Below are 21761 nucleotides of genomic sequence, written 5' to 3' on the forward strand. Positions count from 1 at the left end.
CCGAGTCCATGGATGCGCTGACGGGCACCGAAGACTGGCGTGGCCGCGATCCGTCGGCGACCGACCCGATTCTGGCCCAGAAGCTAGCTCAGAGCGGCGCCGAGGGCTCCAAGAGGCTCAATGAGAAGTTTAGTGACTTTGTACAGCGTCAGGAGACGATGGCTGCTGAGCGGCGGATGAAGCGCGCCGAGTCGGACAAGGACGAAGACGGGAGAGAGGAGGAAGAGAACGAGGACGAGGATGAGGATCAGGAGGACGAGGATCAGGAGGACGAGGACACGGAGGAGTCTGAGGTGACGGACGAGGAGCTGGAGGCGAACCGCGAGGAGCCGGCTGGCGCCAATACCTTCGGGCTGGATTATAATGATCAGGAGGGCGTCCCGATGGGTTAGAGTTGTCCGAAACAGTGGCTGTAATGGCGGCAAGAGATGGAAGCAGCGGATGGACCCGGAAATGGAGTGATGATTAACAGTGGGGAAAGACGAGTGATGCGCCTGATTCGCGTAGCGCGGTAAAGGTCGAAAATGGCGCAAAATCTGAGTCGATTGCTGATCTAGTGACTTGTCTTCAGAGTGCAGTGATGACATGGTTCCCGAATTCAAGAAAGTTGAACTGCCTGCTGAGTCTCTGGACTTTCTTCCTGAGCCTGAGCGAGCCAATGTCGATGTGGTGGAAGTGAAGGAGGACGTCAGTTCGTAGTGGAAGTGAAGGAGGACGTCAGTTCCGACGGCCCCGGGAAGAGGGCGTGACGCTGTCCCTGAGTGAGCGAATTTTCGCCGCCGCCGATTCATAGACAGGTCAATAAGAGAGATCGCGACTGTATGCTTCTTGTGCATAATGTGCTAAAAGTGAGGTAACAATAGCCGTTTTCACGACGGCCATCTGGTACACATCTGGTGCACATCTGGTGCAGATCAGGTGCAGATTTGGTCAAATCAGGTTCAGTGTGTCTCTTAGTAGCTATCAGCTAGAATTGCACTAACTGCTTATATGCCTGCTTTGTCATATTATCAGAGAGCATCATCGATTAAAACACTGAAATAAATTCATAAAATAAAGATATTTACTGTAAAAGAGATTAGGTGCAGATTTGGTCAAATCAGGTGCACTCGCCGGATAGCCCGTCGTGAAAACGGCTATTATCTACTTCTGGGTTTTAAGTCGGACGATCCGTCCTGCCCCCCCCCCCCTCCCCCGAGTAAGAAATCCGTGGCGACGCCCTTGTATAAGTGGATTTAACTAAAACTACTGAGCCGAGTGACTTATAACGATAAAGCTCCATCTTAGAAACGACGAAGGCAAAATGTCTTTTGATCTCGAAATACTCGCTCCCCTATCCCGGTCGTCACAATTCATCCATCAGACCCGACATGTCGGCCGACTGGTGACCCCCCCCCCCCCCAACGTTCGCCTAGATCCTCCCTTGCCTCTGTAGAGAGAAGGCCCCCGGGATCCTCCGCCCCCCCCCCCTTGGCCAAATCTTAGGTACGTGCCTGCAATTGTTTCGTGCATTTTGGGAGTATTCGTGTGGCTACACGACCTACAACTTTAAAAATAAAATTATGCTTCCAATGATATGCAGAATGCGGGGGTTTTGCGAAATACTACAACAGATATTGTTCTGTGACGGCCCTGCTTTACCGATCACGATCGCCTACTTTGTCGATACCGCTATCGTGGCCCTAGAGGCCTAGAAGAAGTCGAGGTGGTCCCTGAAACAGCCAAAAGGGAGCCAATAAACAGTCTATAATTTTTACAAAAAAACTTGACCCTTCTGAAATGAAGTGGGTAAAAAATGAGTACCTGGGTTTTCGGAAAGTGAGGCTCCCTCTAAGGAGCGCCTAAAACAGCTTAACAAACTAGGGGATAGGAATCTAAATACAGATTCAATCAAGAAATTGCATCTCTCATCAGCCTTAACCTTCGCCCCAGTGGGGGGCGGGGGCATATGTTACCACCCTGTCGCGTTTTTTGCGTGTAAATAAAAAACCGCGGCGCGTAGCGCCGCGCCGCTTGGAGTAGCTTTGGAGTAGCTAGCATGATGTTATAAGCGCCTACAATGTGTATATCTCGGATTTTTTATATCCGTGACCTAAGGTCAGGTCAGTGGAGTGACCTTTCCATTACAAGTCAATGGAGAAAAAAATGAAAATGCCTCTAGATCCGTGTGTACGCATAGGAACAGTCCAAATATTTCAGAATCACAATGATTCGGACCACCCGTGATAACTAAAGTGTCATTTTTGCTGATAGCCTCTAGAAAGGTCATCCGAAGTCATTTGAGGCTACAAACAGATTTTTGCCAATAACTCGCGATTGAAAAGAGCTAGAACTCTGGGGATGGCCTCATTGTGTTTGTCTTGTTGAGACGCATCGATTGATATGCAACATGACCTTTTCCGGTCAGGTCATGACCTTGACCTGAGGTCAAATTTTCAAATTGACCTTTCAAGGTCAAATTATAGTTCATTCGACGCGTCTCGGCGAGAGGAACACGATTCTGACAATAGAAATGTCGTGGCTTTTTGTAGTCGAAAGTTATTGTCGAAAAACACTTTTCGTAAAACAGCTATTTTTGGAATTTTTGCCCTCTGGAGGCTAAACCGTTGACCTGAGGTCAATTTTGATAATAACCTTATCAAAAGAAGAGTTCAAAAGCTATCGAATGCTTTTCCATGCGTTTTTCTAGCTATTATAGTTCCTGAGATAATGGCATGTTTTCTGAAAAATATAATGACAATTGGCAAATTTTGACCTTTGATGACCTCTGGTGACCCCAATATTGCTCTAAGATGAAAATGACCGTAATACTTTCAAACCACGCATTGAGAGCTATCGACTGCTTTTTACCGCTTCTTTCTAGCCCTCTTAGTTTTTGAGATAGAGGTGGGTGGTAACATATCCCCCCCCCCCTAGGGCGAAGTTGACTGAGACCGCCACTGGGGCGCGGGTTAAGTAAAAGAAGAACATACATATGCCGTTTCAGTGGCATCACTTTGCATTTGAAAAGAGCGGGAACATACACTGCATACATAGGCGGCGGAACGTGGGGGGCACAGGGGCACCGTGCCCCCCCTTGATTCTGGAAAGGGGGCACCAATAGCGAAGTGCCCCCCCTTAAATCTTGTACAATAACAGTCGGAGGTTTGCTCAAAGGTGAAGAACAGGGGTCGGAGGGGCAAGGAAGAAGGGTCACTAGGTAGGTATTAGTGCCTCCAATTGAAGAAAGAGAAGGGGTACTCATAGTGAGTGTCGGGCCTCTTTTTTGTAAGAAAGAAGCGCCCGCTTGAAAAGAGAGAGAGAGAGAGAGAGAGAGAGAGAGAGAGAGAGAGAGAGAGAGGGCACTCACAGTGAGTGCCCCTGTCACTGTCATATCTTACATAAGCCTTTATAATATTTTAGTTGAAACTGAAATAAAAGCAAGGATACTGATATTGTGAACATTCTATTTAATGGATTCTTACGGGTCACACCAGCGTGGAATTTTCGCCAACATTCTGAACATATGGCGATAGCTCGTCCTTTGAAGCATAAGCGGAGGGGGGGGGGGGGCACCTGAGCACCATGTCAATTGATTTATCAAGGAAGGCACCAATAGCGAAGTGCCCCCCCCCCCCCGAGTTTTATAAAAAAAAAATGTCAGATTTTTGGTCAAAGATGTAATGATGTAACCAAACAAACAATCCACAACGTCTTCACGATCACCAACTTTCAGTAGGTGATAGGGTTAATTTAGTATTCTTATATCGTTAGCTTGGGTCCTTTCGGCCTACTGAGTGCAATTCAGATCCGCCAAAGACGAGCGGATGGAGGCCATGGACTTAAAATTGAACACCGACTGACGTTCAAAAGGGACGACATCCATCCGTTTGAGAAAATATATTCCTGCCCGGGGCCGGGATGATTCAATTAATGTCACCGAGGTTTTTTTAGCGAAAACTCCGAGGGCCGTTAGGCCCGAGGTGCTTTTGCTAAAAAAAAGCGAGGTGACATTTATTGAATTCCCAGCCTTAGGGCTGGAAGGTATTTCCCATACCTGCCAAAAAGCTCACAACTATATGACAGTGACGTCAGCAGCCGTGTGGTTCAACGTGTTTATTCACACCCCTTAAACCACACGGCTTGTCATGGTAATATTAAAGCATTGCATTAAACTTTGAAAAGTGTGGTACGGTGCACGTGCCGTTTAAATGCCTGGATGTCTCGATTTAATCATGCAATGTAGAAGGTATGGGAAGAACGCGTCCCGGTGGGTCGTCCTTTCGATCAAACGCTCAACTCGGAGAAGTACACCAGCTTCTCCGTGTAGAGCGTTTGGATTATTCGTTCGTGTAGGCGTGTTCATTCTTTTAGGAGAAAAATAGAATAATTATATGTACTAAAACCGTTTTCGGTCAAATAAGAATATCACACAGCTTTAAGATAAGAGAATCTGTTTGCTTCCAGCGTTTGAGAGATTAATCCTCGCTCTTATTGGGGGGGGGGGGGTCGGATAGACCCACCCATCCCATTGGTTTCTCGAAATACCTCGCGTAAAAAAGTGGCCGATCATGGCAAAACTTTTAGCTTTCTCGGATCTCGAGATAATCAATTTTTCACATCCACATAGACTACTGTATTACGGAGTATGAGTATGGTATGGAGTTTAGTCTATGACATCCATTAAAAATGACATGACCCTGAACCCCATGACCCTTGACCTGTGGCCTGTGTCAAGGTCAAGTGAAGATCAGGTCAAAGTTATTGACCTAAGATGACCTTGGTTCACTTTTCGGAGCCCATCATGTTACTAGGGTATAAAAGTATTTTTGGAGATAATGTCGGATTTGGCAACCATTTGAACATTTGCAGTTTTGGTGCCAATGCAGCTTGTTACGAAGCTGTCAGTGGTGGTTGACACCCACTTTGGATAACCGACTGGACACCTATTGGTCAACCTGACCTGACCTGACCTACCCAAAATACTTAAAAGGGATTAAGATTCACTACAAAATTTTGAGCCGGATAGAATTATTGAAATTGGGTGTTTGTTTTTTTCGAAGTTTTTTTTTAACGTCTGATGAAGCAAGGTGAAGGGCTACAAGCTAGTACAAAAGCATTGGTTGGGTGAGCTACCATTTCTTTTTTTGTGAAAAAAAAATATTCAACGTGTCATGACTTTGACGAAAAATAAGTGGCCTAAATCCGATGAGAAAACAGAAGTTGGGGGTACCCTAGGTTTGACCGCTCGAGGCAGTGAATCCCCCTCCCCCTTGTCTCAAATCGTTCCGCCGCCTATGAATGCATAAATGTGGTTGCAAAACGTTGAGCCGGAATACAAATACCTAAGCCTTATTTTATAAGCCTGAACTTGGATCAAGGGGGAGAGATCAAGTCATATCACTCATAGCCCGCTTTTCACCACCACGGTCCACGCTCCCCTCCCCCCGGTCAACACTTTTTCCACTGCTGGTTCCCCCCCCCCCCCCGGTCAGCACCTTTCGTCGCCGCGCCGCCCCCCCCCCCCACCGGCTTCCAGGGTTCAGCCCCCCCCCCAACCTATTTTGCGGTCCTACACCCCTGATAGAATTACATGAATACTTGCCTGGCGCCCCCTCCCCCTTCCTCCGGGCAGGGGACGCACAATCCTGACCACAAGAGCATAGGTAAATATCAGATACCTCTGGCAACAGCTCCTTATTAAAGATACATTGAATCAGGGATGCGACAACGGCGGGGTAGGTGCCGGGGGGGACTATGGGTCTGTCCCAGTCGCACTCTAGACTAAACTCTAAACTCCTCCAAGAGCAAGATAGAGGAGGTTGGAGCAGGGCCCTCATTGGCTTTGTACGGCTAGAGCTGAAACTGGGACAGGGAAGCAATCTTGGCCGGGAGTTTAGAGGTGTTAGGAAGTGCGACTGGAACAGACCCCATGTAAGCTAGGGCACGCCTTACCTTCGCACCTCCCCCCACCCTCACCCCCACTCCCACTCCCACTCAACTTGGCGCTGGCTCAATCATATCAATTAAGACAGAGTAGGTATATTTTATGAAAAATCCAGGATAAATAGCATGGCTTTTCATGGGCATACACAAAATAACATAAAATAAACGTACGAAAATATAAGCGACCGGTTCCGATGCAGAGTCCCCTCCAACGCAACTCGCTATCGAGGCGTAAATATGCGAATCTGGGCTGAATGTGGACAAACCTCCACTACATGGTTCATAACGTGGCGTGGGTCAAATATTGCACACTCAAACTGCGCCTAGCCGCTCTGTAGCTCGTGATAGGAAGTGGCCTGACAATGATTCAGTCTACCGCCTCGTTCAGATTGGCTATCTGGCTTCACTAATCCGAAGAAAGTGTGGATGTTGGTGTACTCTGTCCTGTGTCACGTGATCTCGACTATCGTCTGGGGGGAGGGTTCAGCTGAGCGCGCCGCCGTGTGCGGACGCGAGCGCTGCTCACTCCTCCCCGTTACTCCCTTTGCCTTTCCCCAGTGTGTGTGTGTGTGTGTGTGAGTTTGCGTGTCAGTGAACAGTTTGTGGTGAGGACCTCGCGATCAGAACTTCACTTAGCTGAAGTCAGTAACAACCCAAGGACGCTGACTCATGTCAGGGGGAGGGGGTACCCGCAGCCGTGTGTGGCGCGCTGACTTGAATTGTCCGTATGTATATAGAGTGAGTGTCCAGTGATTAAATCGTTATGCCTGTGTTCTACTGCCCTTGCATGTTTTTGTTCCAACCCGTCTCAGACTCTGGACTGTAATCGCCACGCCCCGTGTGGATTGTCCATGATTGTAATACATACATACATACATACATACAAGGGGAGCTGTTCGGCTGGTGACTCGAGAAAGGTCCAAACAGCACCAAACTCCAATCATGCAGACCTCAGAGTTGCTGCCACCAAGTTGAAAACAGGGAAGTTCTTCATCTGTGGCTTCATCAGTTATTGTAACAAACTATCCAAAAGCAAGAACACCTACAGTAGATTCTGTAGAAATCAGCTTGTCCCCCCCCCCCCCCACCACCCCTCTTGCATCGCCGGACGCCGGGCATGACCGTTCTGCACGTCCCCGCGTCGTGTATTGATAAGATATTGCGGTGGCACCACTGACCCTATCAACTAAAAGTGCCAAATTACAACAGGTCACAAATTACATCACATCTTTGGTTACATCTTTGGTAGGCATTTACTAGCACAAAATATGAGCGCGAATGACTATACACAGATAACCTAGGGTCGACCCACTGAATGGAAGTGATATTTTCAGTGAGTTGTGATGCATCATTAGTTATAGGATCCATATCAGCTGCCTTATCAGTACTCACCTTTCACCTCTAGTCTCGTGACCGATAGCAGTTTTTCAGTTCTGATAGTGTGTGAAGTGAGCTTGTCAGTGAGGGAGCTCAGCGACGACCGGTAGGACGTGTGTGTTTAGAAACACCTGAGGATCGTACACAGAACGAATAGTGGTAAAAACTGGAGCCGAGGATAACGAGCAGTGATGAAATTTTTACCTGGAAACATGCGATAAAAGTGAAAATTAGCGCTGAGGAAAATAGAGACTAATGAAATTTGCAGCTGAGGACAAACAAATAGTGATGATAGTCAACATGCTGGCAATCAGATATAGTAATGAAAATAAGTGCATAAAGAAAGTGGTAAAAATTATCGCACGACGCCGTTGAAAATATTGGCATTGTTTACCAAGAACAACAGAAATTGATTGGACCAATCGCCGAGGACAGTGAAAAGTGATGCAAATTAGAGCCACAGACAGCTGTTAGTGATGCCAATCAGAGCGATGGACATCAGACCAGGTCACAATGAACGTCCATTCATGACCCGTGAGCGTTCCGTCGGTGGAGTAGATCGGACTGAAATCTCCACCTCGAGCGGTCACATTTCGGTGACGTAAGCCGTGACCGAGCTGCCCGACCTCCACCGCCTGCGGGTGTGACCTGACCGCGACGGAGCACAGCGATGTCTGACCCAGGGAGGACGGCCAGTGGTGGCAGCGGTGAGGGGACGGCTACACCACAGCTCTCAGACGGAGCTCGGGTGATGGCAGCCTGCGGCGAGCACATCGATCTGGTGGTGGACGCATGGGCGTCGCCACCACTACGGACACTACGGACAGTGTCCGTACAAGTTTTGGAAGGCCCGGAAACTTGTACGGAATGTCCGTACAAGTTTGGTCGACCGCAAATGCAGTCTTCGCACATGTTTGAAGCAGCTTAAAGCTTATCAGACCCCTATTTGTGGTTAAAGTTACGATCCAAGGCCGCCCCAAAGTCAATGTCACGCAAGAGTAGGTATATAGGGTGTAACGAAATTATTCGGACATCTATTTTTTATTAGAACAGCCCGGCTGCGACCGCTAAAGCCGCGCTTTGCCAAGTGGTTAGGAGAGTTGCAAGATAGCGACAAGGGAACGACAACAATCAATCTGCAGATTGACTTGTATTCTTGGCAAGGCAGATAATAAGAAGACCCGCATCATGACCCACCACTCCACTATCCACCCCTTAACTTGGTTCTTCTGCCCAACAAACGGAAAAAGACAAAGCAATGGACGGGAAAATAGCTAGTGCACCACCTTTGGCCTTACGCCAAGACACATCCACTGCACTGGTCGAAGGAAGACATGAGCGTTTGGTGGAGTGGGCAGCTATTCGCGCTGTATTGTCCTTTGAACCGTCAAAGCGGCCTTGTGTTGGCTGCCAGTAACTCAAACGTGCCGGCCGTCACCGGCGTCAAACATCCGCCGCCAAGATCGAGATCTGGGACATGTTCAGCTTATGTGCGATGTTCCAGCTGTGCATTGTGTCACAGAAGACCACCTTCAGTGACGAGTATTACCGAACCAGCATCCTGGCAAACAAATAATTGGAGCCGCTTAACCGGACGGCACGGGAGGGCTCGATTGCTAAACGCGCACTGATGTTTGATTCAAGCTTGGCTGCCTTCGTGCAGGCTGGAGCGCTACATGTAAGTCCGTAGGAGAATGAGAAGTGACGCCGAGAGAAGCTCTTATCCTTCTGGACTAACGGACTACGACTTGGAAATAGTGGTCATCCTGATTTAATAGAATCTTAAGGATTTTTGTCCAGCGGGAGGTGAATAAGGGGACACCCGGCACCAGGACCGCCCAACTGTATGTGAGCACATGCTAATACGGCGTCTGTCCACATCAAACCCCGCACTGCTTGAAAACCTATTAGCTGGAATGTTCCAGGCATTTCTAATTATGATCTTATGAAAGGTGGCGATATCTTCATCAAAAGGAAAACCTCAGGCTGTCTTGTTTCTAAATTACAGCAGGAAGAAAGGTGACCGGATAATTTCGTTACACCCTCTATCCTTCTATAGGCTATTCTACTGATGCGTCAGTCATATTACATTTAATTATGTCACTTTTGTCATCCTGAGGCTCTAAATGAATGCTTAGATAAAAAAGAATGACAAAATCGTGGCCAGTGACTTAAAATACAGCAAATGAGACTGATCATGTGTAAACGTCAACCAAAGGCCATTCGAGGTCACATGAGGTCAACATAAAACTTGACCTTTTCAAACAACCTATGTCATTCGACGCGTCTTGACATGACCAATGCGTTGGTACCACTGCTTTAGGTCTAGGACCTTTTTTTGGTGAAGAAATCTGCAAAAAAAAAGCCGCAGCTCGGGGTCGCTAACATAACCTTTGACCTAATGTCGCTAACCCTTTGACCTTGTGTAGGTTGGTATCAAAAAATGTGTTTGTATTTTTTCACGAAACCACTAGGCATTCGGGGGCTATCGCAACTATTCGTCCGAGGTGTGGGGGGGGGGGGAGGGAGGACGAAAAATACCCTATCTGGGTCCGCGTGGGTTAACGCATCTGACGAGTATTACGGCTGACAGAATGTGTCCGTACAAGTTGGGGACCCGTAGCGACGCCCCTGGGTGGACGCGTGGTTTGATTCCTGTGAACTTGGAAATACTTGCTGTCAGGCATTGCACAGCATGATAGTGGAGCGGGACTCAAAAGTCGCCATCTTGTGGAATAGTCCTATCTATCGTGCAATGCAATCCCGTTACGTCAACTGCCAATGTTCACCGTTTAACTCCATTATGATGAGGAACGAGGTAGTCTCCGGTAGCATGGCGGAGCGGCTTCGGTCACCACAGCGACCACCAACATATCAAAGTAGCTCGGATGTGGACTTTATGATTGAGCTGGGTCCGGTGGACTGGGTGTTTCCCGATACTGCCAACAGCAGTTCAGTGGAGAATACCACTACAGGAGCGGCACCAACCGCCGATCTCGGAGGTCCGGACAGCGACCCGCCTCCTCGCCTGGTGATCACCGAGACAGAGAACCCCGGCTTCGTGCTGCTGCTGCAGGAGCGCAGAGACGACTGTCCTCACCAGGAGAGGCTCGTCTTCAAAGCCGAGGACGTGACAAATCTATTCGGTGACTTTCAAAAACTTGAACGTGGACCAAAGCAAAGACAGCAAAAGGCGTCAACGGGCCTGCTATATCTCATTCGGACAATGCTCCAGGCATATTTGAGGTGACAGACTATGACAAAGTCCCCTGTCTGCACGCCGCAATGTGGTTTATCCCTGACGACTTTTTCACCCGTCACCGCCAGCACAACTGGCCACCAGAAGCCGTCAGAGACAATATCAGACAGTTCGGCCTACACCTGGTGCCGGTGGGTGCCCCAGGGAGCAGCTCTGAAAGGTTTCAGTTCAGGATATCCTTCTCAAGGGCAGAGCTATTACTCGCTTCCTTGCTGACTGATCGACAACGACATGCTGTCATTGCTTTCAAGCTGTGCAGAGCTCTCGTACCAAACGGCAAGATGGTGAAGTCGTACTATGCAAAGACAGCGCTCCTGTGGCTGTGCGAGAAAACACCAAAGGATGACTGGACAACTGTCTCTCGGAGTGTCATCAAACTGCTGGACTTCCTGGAAGAGACTCTGTTCACAGGAAACCTTCCATGCTACTTCTGGAGTCAGGTGAACCTACTGCGGTTTACCAGTGAGGATGACCGGGAGGTCATGAGGAAGGCACTGCACGACATCAGGCAAAATCTGAACTCCCATCTTGCGCGTGAGTTCTGTGTTTATAAACCTGGCCTGCAGGAGATGCTGACGCAGACGACCAGGCAACTGACGGAGCGCCAGGTGCGTGTCTGTCTGGCTCGATGGAATATCCTTTGTGGGATAGCCAATGGTCTGGTGGGGTATCTGGCCTTGGCGACCATACCGGAAGTGGGGAAAGTGCTGGCTGTGATGGTACGTTCACAACAGCTGACGTCTTTTGATGTAGACAGGCTGTCTGAGAAATACACTTACCGGCGCAAACTGCAGTTCAATATGTTCAAGGCGCTGACCGTCGCCCCAGCGGACGTGACATTGCAGGCTGACATGCAAAAGTCCATTGGTCCTGGCTTCATCTGGGACGCGGCTCCTCTGTTGGATCTCCTCACTGAAGATGACCTGCGATTCCTACTGGGGGATCCTAACGCGGTGCGAGCCTGGCTGAGACGTCAGCACCAGCTACCGGAAACAGAACGGACGGCTGGTCTGCCCGCTGACCTGAGGTCACCGCGTGACCTCTGTGACCTGCTGCTCAACATCCCACTGCTTAGCCGGGCTCTCGGGGAGAGTGTACCGGACAAGTGGCATGAGTACAGGCAGGATAGTGAGTCGGCCACACGCACGTTCAGGGAGGAACGTGTGGAAGAGTGCGAAAATTACATGAAAAACGCTCTAGATTATGCCTCAATGTATGAGGATCTGGCCTTTGACTTCCACATTCGTCTCGGCATGGACCGTCGGGCGGCGCTGTGGGCGGCCTGTGGTGTCGGTGTGGGACAGTGGTGGCTCTGTGACGACCCGGAGACGGCCAGGGAGCATGAGAGGCGCAGACGCCGCCTGCCGGACCCCTGGGGCGTGCTGCCCTTTCTGCTCCGTAGGTCACTCTGAGGTGTGGACGGGAGAGGTGGTGTTATGCCACTCTGAGGTGTGGACGGGAGAAGTGGTATTATGTCACTCTGTGGTGTGGACGGGAGAGGTGTTATGCCACTCTGAGGTGTGGACAGGAGAAGTGGTGTTATGTCACTCTGAGGTGTGGACGGGAGAGGTGGTATTATGCCACTCTGAGGTGTGGACGGGAGAGATGGTGTTATGTCACTCTGTGGTGTGGACAGGAGAGGTGGTGTTATGTCATTCTGAGGTGTGGACGGGAGAAGTGGTGTTCTGTCACTCTGATATGTGGACAGCTACGGCGATGAGGTACTTTTTATACACCATCAGAGAATGAATATTCCATAAAGATAGTTACGATTACATGCAAGATGACAAACTTGTTTCTATGAAGTAGTTCCGAACGTGAGTCCCTTTGCGACCCACAGTATTGCTAAACATTGCCTTCGTATAATTATTGACGTCTTCTTCAATACACATGTGAAGAATATGATACGTGCTTATTCGTCGATTAAAAATGTTCGTTGGAGAAGTCGTGCTTGTAGTGTCCACAATTAATTACGACTTTGTATTCCATGTTATCAACTATGGGTTCGTGTCTATTGCATTCGTTTTGTATCTGATACACACATGTTTTATAACACGTTTGTTCAGTGTAATATCCATGTGTAAACACATTCTGTAGTAGTTGTATTGTTACTAAATTGCAATCTTCTCAGCGTATTGTGAATACACTGATTAGAACATGTGGTTGGGCCTCTTTTGGTTGACTATCGACGTTATACTTCAGGATCATACACCACATCTATACGGACGAATGGTTACTTCAGGTATGCATATTGGATCAGCTACCTTTACGGGATTCCGGTACAAGACAGCTTTTATGAGGTTTTGATGGCCGTTTCAAAAATATTTCACTTTAGGCAACTTATCACAAACGCAAAAAGCGCCAAACACATTTAGATTTACGTGTTAGGTACTGATAGGGGTGGTATTCGCTATGATGAGAGCTAAATTCACAAGGAGGCATAAAGTAAGGCATGTTTCCTCCAAGTTATACCATCGACGCCTAATGACGTCATTTTGATGCAGTATACCTCCACTGGGAATCAGGAGGCGTGGATCCCAATGCCAAAACGGTGGTCAGGCGCATAGGGTTGCCGCATTTGAGGGTTTTTTGTCGCCCCTTGCTCTTTTGTTATTACCCCCTTCAGTCCTGGACTGGTGTCACAAACATTTTATATGTGCCAACTGATGCCTGTCATAGGAGGGGCCCCCAGACGATAGCCGAGAGCCGACGGTCGATAGCTAATCCGCCGATTGCAGGGAGCCGCATTCCCCGCCGCTTTTCAGAGTGGCGACGCGCCGGTACCTCTTCAGTGCTGTTGACACTGCCAATGGCACAGCCGAGGTGGGCTGGATATAGTTGCATCGATAGTTGCATCAAGTATATGTTGCGTGACGCAAATGGCTCTGCAACGGAAAATTTCCACTGCAATAAGTGGATCGATACTGATACAGCTCAAGCCTCGTGATGGCCAGGCTGCCTTTGCTAATCATCCGAACAAGGTATGGCTGTTTGTGTACTCTGTCCTGTGTCACGTGAACTCGACTGGCGTCTGGGGGGGGGGGGGCGCTGCAGACACGGTACACTGGCGGTCACGGGGCCGACGATACGGCTGACCTCTGACCCTGGTCATGACCCGAGGAGAGGAGCTGTTCGACTGGTGACTCGAGAAAGGTCCAAACAGCACCAAATTCAAGTCATGCAGACTTTACACTACAGCCGTAATCACTGAGTTGAAAACAGGAAAGTTCGTCATCTGAGTGGCATGCCATATGTAATCGTACATATGACTCCTCAAACTGAGCCAAACAATATGACCATTAAGATGCAGATGTTGCAACAAATTATCAAAAAGCAAGAACACCCACCATCAGCTGTGGAGATCAGCTTGCCCCCCCCCCCCCACCCCACCCCACCCCTCTTGCATCGCCGGTCAAGACGACCCTCTCGCCGCTCCGCCGTGTATTGATAAGATATCGCGGCGGTACCACTGGCCCTATCAACTAGAGGTACGAAATTACAACAGGTGTTGCTCTTAGGTAAGGATTTACCAACACAAAATATGGACACGAATGACTATACACATACACGAAAGGTCCAACCATTGAATGGAAGTGATATTTTCAGTGAGTTGTGATGTATCATTAGTTATAGGATCCATGTCAGCTGCCATATCAGTACTCATTTTTCACCTCTAGTCCCGTGACCGATAGCAGTTTTTCAGTTCTGGTAGTGTGTTAAGTGAGTTTGTCAGTGAGGGAGTTTAGCGCCGACCGATGGGACGTGTGTGTTGGAGCACCTGAGGATCGTACACAGAACGAATAGTGGTGAAAACTGGAGCCGAGGATAACGAGCAGTGATGATATTTTTAGCTGGGAACATGCGATAAAAGTGAAAATTAGCGCTGAGCAAAATAGAGACTAATGAAATTTGCAGCTGAGGACAAACAAATAGTGATGATAGTCAACATGCTGGCAATCAGATAGTAATGAAAAAAGTGCATAAAGAAAGAAAGTGGTAAAAATTCTCGCACGACGCCGTTGAAAAAAAAAATGGAATTGTCCACCAAGAACAACAGAAAATGATGGGACCAATCGCCGAGGACAGTGAAAAGTGATGCAAATTAGAGCCGCGGACAGCTATTAGTGATGCCAATCAGAGCGATGGCCATCAGACCAGGTCACAATGAACGTCCATTCATGACCCGTGAGCGATCCGTCGGTGGAGTAGATCGGACTGAAATATCCACCTCGAGCGGCCAGATTTCGGTGACGTAAGCCGTGACCGAGCTGCCCGACCTCCACCGCCTGCGGGTGTGACCTGACCGCGACGGAGCACAGCGATGTCTGACCCAGGGAGGACGGCCAGTGGTGACAGCGGTGAGGGGACGACTACACCGCAGCACTCAGATGGAGCTCGGCTGAAGGCGGCCTGCGGTGAGCACATCGATCTGGTGGTGGACAAGTGGTTTGACTCCTATAATACAAGGGATGATCAGCTACTACACGTGATGATGGCCAGCAGACAAGCCAATGCCAAAGCATTGTTTGATCCTCCACTGGAGCGTGAACTACTCATCACTCATGCAAAATGTCTGTGCTCACTGCTCAACAGTGTTAAGGTAACTAATAGATTTGTGTCCGGTAGCTACGCAGAGGGGCTGAGCGGCTTACTTGAGCCGGAGACATGCCTGTCCACATCTGACGTGGACGTCATGCATGAGCTGGGTCCCGTGAACTGGGTGTTGCCCGATGCTCCCAACAGCAGCTCTTTTGACGACATTGCCTGTTATGAAGCGACAAGAGCTGCCGATCTAGGGGGTCCGGACAGCGACCCGCCTCCTCGCCTGGTGGTCACCGAGGCAGAGAACCCTGGCTTCGTGCTGCTGCTGCAGGAGCGCAGAGACGACTGTCCTCACCAGAAGAAACTAATTTTCAATGCTGAGGATGTCAAAAACGTATTTAATGACCTTCAAAAAATGGGGCTGGGAATAATCGACACAGCAAAAGGTGTCAGTGGACCAGCCATATCCTATTCAGACAATGCAGCAGCACAATTTGATAACGTGGACTATGACGATGTTCCCTGTCTGCACGTCACAGTGTGGTTCATCCCTGACGAGTTTTTCACCCGTCACCGCCAGCACAACTGGCCACCAGAAGCCGTCAGGGACAACATCAGACGGTTCGGCCTACACCTGGTGCCGGTGGGTGCCCCAGGGAGCAGCACGGAAAAGTTTGAGTTCAGGATATCTTTCTCCAGAGCCGAGCTCATACTGGCCTCCTTACTATCTGATCGGCAAAGGCATGCCGTCATCGCCTTCAAAGTCTGCAGGGCAGCGGTAGAAAACGGTAAAACGATAAAATCATACTATGTTAAGACAGCACTTTTGTGGCTGTGCGAACAAACACCAAAGGATGAATGGACGGCCGTCTCTCAGAGTGTCATCAAACTGCTGGACTTTCTGGAAGAGGCTGTCGACACGGGGAACCTTCCGTGCTACTTCTGGAGTCAGGTGAACCTAATTCGGTTTACCAGTCGGGGCGAGCGAAAGGTGATGAAAAGGGTTCTGCACGACATGAAAAGAAACCTGATGACCCTTCTGGCACGTCAGTTGTGTGTGTATCAGCCTCTACTGCAGAAGATGCTGACACAGGCTATCACGAAACTAACGGAGCGCCGGGTGCGTGCCTGTCTGGCTCGATGGTTTATCATAGTGGGCATAAAGGCTGCATTTTTAAATCATCTGCGTTTGTCAACTACACGTGTCGTAGAACTCCTGATGTCTGTGTTGGTGCATTCACGCCAGCTTACGTCATCAACTGTGGCCAGACTGCTCGTACCAGTCAATCATCGGTACAGGATGCAGACTTGTCTGTACAAGGCTCTGATCGTAGCCCCAACGGACGTGACCTTGCAGACCCACCTCACCTCCATGGGTCCTTGCTTCGTCTGGGACGCAGCTTCTCTGTTGGGTCTTCTCACTGAAGATGACCTGAGGAATCTGCTGATGGATCCTGACGCGGTGCGAGCCTGGCTGAGACGTCAGCACCAGCTGCCGGAAACACAACGGCCGGCTGGTCTGCCCGCTGACCTGAGGTCACCGCGTGACCTCTGTGACCTGCTGCTCAACATGCCACTGCTGAGCCGGGCTCTCAGGGAGAGTGTACCGGACATGTGGGAGTACCATCAAAGATTCAGCACAAACCTGATGGAAAAGTACTCGACTTATGATTTGGAGTCATATGAAACTTATCATGAAAAGGTTATGAGCCAGGCCTTAAAGTGGAAGTACATGGCGTTCATTTTCCACACCACGCTCGGCATGGACCGCCAGACGGCGCTGCGGACGGCCTGCCGTTACGGTGTGGAACTGCGGCGGCTCTTGGACGACCCGGAGACGGCCAGGGAGTACGAGAGGCGCAGACGCCGCTTCCCGGACCCTTGGGGCGTGCTGCCCTTTCTGCTTCGTAGGCCACTCTGAGGTGTGGACGGGAGAGGTGGTATTATGTCACTCTGAGGTGTAGACAGGAGAGGTGGTGTTATGCCACTCTGAGGTGTGGACGGGAGAAGTGGTGTTATGCCACTCTGAGGTGTGGACGGGAGAGGTGGTGTTATGCCACTCTGAGGTGTGGACGGGAGAGGTGGTGTTATGTCACTCTGATGTGTGGACAGGAGAGGTGGTGTTATGTCACTCTTATGTGTGGACGGGAGAGGTGGTGTTATATCACTCTGAGTTGTGGACAGGAGAGGTGGTGTTATGCCACTCTGAGGTGTGGACGAGCTAGGTGGTGTTATGTCACTCTGATGTGAGGACGGGAGAGGTGGTGTTATGCCACTCTGAGATGTGGACGGGAGAGGTGGTGTTATGTCACTCTGAGGCGTGGACGAGAGATGTGGTGTTATGTCACTCTGAGGTGTGGACGGGAGAGGTCGTAGTTTTCTTGATATGATTGTCATAGAATAGACAACTAATATAGATACGATTGTATGCAAGATGACAAACTTGCTTCCAAGTACTTAGTTCGGATCGTGACAGCATTGCGGAACATTGGCTTTGTTTGGCTGTTAATGTAGTGTTCAATACCTGCACATGTGAAAAATATTATTTGTGCCTTTTCGTCGATAACGTCGATAACTGAACTGTTTGCTGGTAAAATCCTGCTCGCACGCCTCGCAGTGTCTGCAATTCATTGCGACTCTGTACTCGATGTTATCAACTATACGAGTGTTACTATTGATGCGTTCGTTTTGCTTATGATATGCATTTACCTAGACGATGTGACGTTCGTACAGTGAAATATACACGTGTTAACGCCTTTTATGGATATATGTAGAATTGCCAGTCAATTACACTTTTTTTAGACCCAAAGAGGTGTTTATCTGATGTAGTTTTTCGCGCCAAATCGCATGATGCATTTTTCATTTCTCTACGAGGTCATCATTCGTCCATGAGCGAGAGAGAAAGAGAGAGAGAGAGAGGGGAGAGAGAGGAAGAGAGAGAGAGAGAGAGAGAGAGAGAGAGAGAGAGAGAGAGAGAGAGAGAGAGAGAGAGAGATTCAAAAAGCTAGATGACAGCATCGCCTGTAATGATATGCCATAAAATTTCCCAAATACTGTCTAAGATCCTTTGGATTATCTAGAGCTAGGTACACCATTATTATTAAAACCAACATAGACAACAGTAGTTCTACTGTTATCTATGAAACCAATTAAATCAAGGACAGTACAACACGTCATAGGCGCTTTGTGACCATCCCACCTTAATAAAATATTTGAGTTGAGATAGCCAAATTAGGGTCTGTGACTCACAGTCACCGGTTTCAACACTCGCAATATAGAGAAATGCCTTAAATCGAAAATGTATTTAATTTCAAAGTTTGCAGAGTGGGAATAGCTTAGTCACTATCTCTTAACAACTAACGGACTCTGATGACGTCATTAGCCCATTGAACGCGCCTGATGCTTCCAAGCCAAAATAAAAGTCTTATATCTCAAAACGGGTGAATATTTTGCGGTGAAATTTGGTATATGTTCATTTTCGCTCTTTCTTATTCGCGGTACATCACTTTTATGACAATGCATTAACTTTTTTGAAGGTGGGAGAGTCACTTTAATTGATGTCTGTGAAACCAATTTCATGAAAGAATTGGCAGAAGTACACAAATTTAACTTGGCAGCAATTATATTCACCGCACGTTCATGATTCTGTCAGAAGATATCGTCATCGGAATAAATGTGTATTAAACAAGCCCAACAAAACGATATTGCCATCAACATGCCGCTATTTCTTCATGTCACACTAGCGTCTTGCGACTATCCTGCATATTAAAAAGAAAAATCCATGAAGCTCCCTATGCTTGACAGAACATCATAACGATACACAAAATCCGTGAACAATTCCACCCTATAGGATAACACACACATATGACTTAACCATCCTGTCACCATTGTAACACTAACGGCCTCACAAGTTAAACACAGCTATGAGCTTCAACGGAAGCTCTTGCCTTGCCACCTTTCTAAGGTCACATCGCATCTTTTACTCATGCACGATTGCGTACTGCATTACTGCAACTATATGCCACCCCTAGCCTCTTTTCCCGCCTCGCTCATCGTACGCATATCTGTTTCCACGTCCGTTGTCCTGACGACCGTTGCCATGACGACCGTCACCATGGCGACGATTGCTATGGCTACCAGTGTCCCGTTGATTTTCGTAATTGTAGTCGGGTTGTTTTCTGGTTGGGTTTCTAGGAGGATATTCACTGCAGTCGTAGTTGTAATAATAATCGTTCGTTGGACTTGGATAGTTGGTTTCTTGGCGACCAGCGCTGTCATATTCGTCATAAACATAGTCAGTAGTAGCCTTGTTGTAACCTTCGAGTTTTCTTTTGAGGTATCTGTGAATAAAGATCAGTGCAAATGTAGTCAGGATAAGAACCGCCTATATCGAACGCACAGCAGCATGGAGAAATCTGGTTAGGCAGACGTCCGGCATGTTTGAGTAGTTTGTTTGAAGGATTGCTCATTTTTCGGATATTTTCATCTGATTTGGTGATTTTTACGCTACTCTTTGGGACAAAAAAAAAATGATTGACAGTGACCATGAGCCAAAATTGTTAGCAACCATTGTAGGTTACTGATGGTGTTGAATGCTGACGCAAAACAATGATCTATTACAACCTTTCCCCGTTGGTCACATGACCATATGACCCCGTTCTCACCTTTGACCCGGTGCTGACCCGTAGAGGTCATGTTGTATGTGCTCCTGTCTGGCTGCTCCTATATTTTCTGCGCCTCCGTGGTAGTGCTGAATGTCCTCCCTTGGGGCGTACCTATGAACACATGTGTTGGGCTTGTTTAAGTAGGTAAACAAGATAGAAGTGTTTAAACTTATGAACACGGGTAGAAAACAATATGGAACACATGACCAATAGTTTGTGAATTTAAATCTAACACACTTGTAAAATGACCAGCGAACATGCTACGGATAGACATGAGATTTTTAACAGTTGTTTTTAAATTACAGTTATTTCCATATGACTTATCGCCTAAAAAATAATGTCAATGTTTATAGTGATAGGTAACTATAAAAAGAGCCGGTTTATGTCAAACTCTCAACCCTGTAGGTAGAAGACTCACCTGAAATAGGGATCATTGTCGTCTTCTCGTGGTAGATACCGTTCATAGGGATCCCGTTCCTTCTCGACATTCTGCCTTCCCTGTTGACGTTCGTAGTTTGAGTAGTACGGCTGGTAGGCTGGAAGATGGCGTGACTCCGCTGGTTGAAGGTCATCTTCTGAGGTCAACGGGTCATCAGAGGTCACGGACTTTTCAGAGGTCGCAGCCTCATCAGAGGTCACTGAACCTTCAGAGATTGCAGGCCCACCTGAGGCTACCAGGTCACCAGAAGTCACCGGACGGAGAAAAGCATCCTCAATTTTGGTCGAGAAATCTTCATCGCTAAAGCGGGAGCTAGAATGTTGGGAGTTATTTTCAGCTAGCCTCTGAACCTCACCATGTGACTGGTCCTCGGCTAGCGCAAACACATCCGACGGATCTTCTTTGGGTGTTGGGTGAAACAGTGAGCGTTTGTTGATCCGGTGTGGAGTTTTGGTGATCGGTACAAAACCATTTTGAATCACGCCGGGAGTAAATTTCTGAGGACCTGTTGGAGTTTCAGGAGCTTTAGAAGCCAAAGGATTTTCGCCCAACTGTTTGCTCTTTTTGGGATCGGTTTCGTCAGCAATTCTATCGTTTTTGTCGTCTTGGTAGTCATTGAAGAAATCGTAATCGTAATCGTCATTGATCGGATCAACATTCCGGTGCCCATTTCTGCGCGGGTTGCCATGGTGATCGTTGCCATGGCGACCGTTGCCAGGGCGACCGTTGTGTCGCAAGCCGTCTTGTTCTTGAGGGTGACGCCGTCTTGAATTGTTTTCAGTAGGAGATGATGGATATTCCTCTTCGTACTCATCATAGGAAGGATATCCAATTCCATCTTGGCTGTTACGATCATAATCGTCTTCGTAGTCATAGTCATGATAGTCTTCGGTCACTTGTGGCCTTCTTCCTTGGCTGTAAAAAACGAAACGAAAGGTAATGTAAGTTAATTCTATAATTTGATTGTGTAACTGGTGATTGAAGGGCACAAATTAGAGCTAAAGGTCTTATACGAGAGCCCAATATAAACCTTGCGTATTGCAATGCAACTGTTTCATTGGCTCACATATCATCAATTTCCAATGAACTATGGTGGTTCCGTCGCCATCAGTGAAAGACTGCCCCTTATTAGCCTAGATAGCTTATGTCTGTGACTTTGGTGGCACAATTGAGCCATCATCATCATCTTCAGTAACTAAGTGGCGTGGTTAGTATCCAGTGGACATCAATGATCTTCGACCAGGGACCGGCGATTTCTCATTAGATAATTTCCTTGTCTTCCCATAACCCGCATTGTCCTTGGTGACATCTGGGACTTGCTTATCATTTGAAACGGTTAGTGATTATCAGTAGCCCTCACTTACCCTCAGTAACAACTCACTGATCTATAGCTGAACTTGTTAACCCTCAGTGACTCAAACTGACCTCCCAGCAGCCTTCACTGACCCCAAACATACCTCTATTGACCTTCCGTTGACCCTGACACACCTGCTTTGCCTCGGACGTCCATAGATATCGTACTGTTCGTGGACGACATCGCCAACTCTTCCTGCCT

At 48.2% G+C, this 21761-nt stretch overlaps 1 protein-coding gene and 1 long non-coding RNA gene across 2 annotated transcripts; one reads left to right on the plus strand and one right to left on the minus strand.

Annotated features, from left to right (window-relative positions):
• The first annotated feature begins 14882 nt into the window (after positions 1–14882).
• Positions 14883–17895, plus strand: LOC122372681. The gene is made up of 2 exons (XM_043350193.1): positions 14883–17025; positions 17062–17895. The coding sequence occupies exon 1, from the start codon at positions 14883–14885 to the stop codon at positions 17022–17024; it is 2142 nt and encodes a 713-aa protein (XP_043206128.1). The 3' UTR covers position 17025; positions 17062–17895.
• Positions 17896–18707: 812 nt separating this feature from the next.
• Positions 18708–20335, minus strand: LOC122372683. Its single transcript, XR_006254909.1, has 3 exons — positions 20186–20335; positions 19768–19878; positions 18708–19443 (listed from the first exon to the last, which is right to left on the minus strand). It is a non-coding gene; the product is annotated as an uncharacterized LOC122372683 (long non-coding RNA).
• Positions 20336–21761: the final 1426 nt, after the last annotated feature.

Source organism: Amphibalanus amphitrite, unplaced genomic scaffold (genome assembly GCF_019059575.1).
Source record: "Amphibalanus amphitrite isolate SeventyFive unplaced genomic scaffold, NRLGWU_Aamphi_draft 001386F_arrow, whole genome shotgun sequence".
Classification (NCBI taxonomy): domain Eukaryota; kingdom Metazoa; phylum Arthropoda; class Thecostraca; order Balanomorpha; family Balanidae; genus Amphibalanus; species Amphibalanus amphitrite.

Coding starts and splice junctions, on each gene's coding strand:
- LOC122372681 (XM_043350193.1), top strand. CDS start 14,883: ATGTCTGACCCAGGGAGGACGGCCAGTGGTGACAGCGGTGAGGGGACG.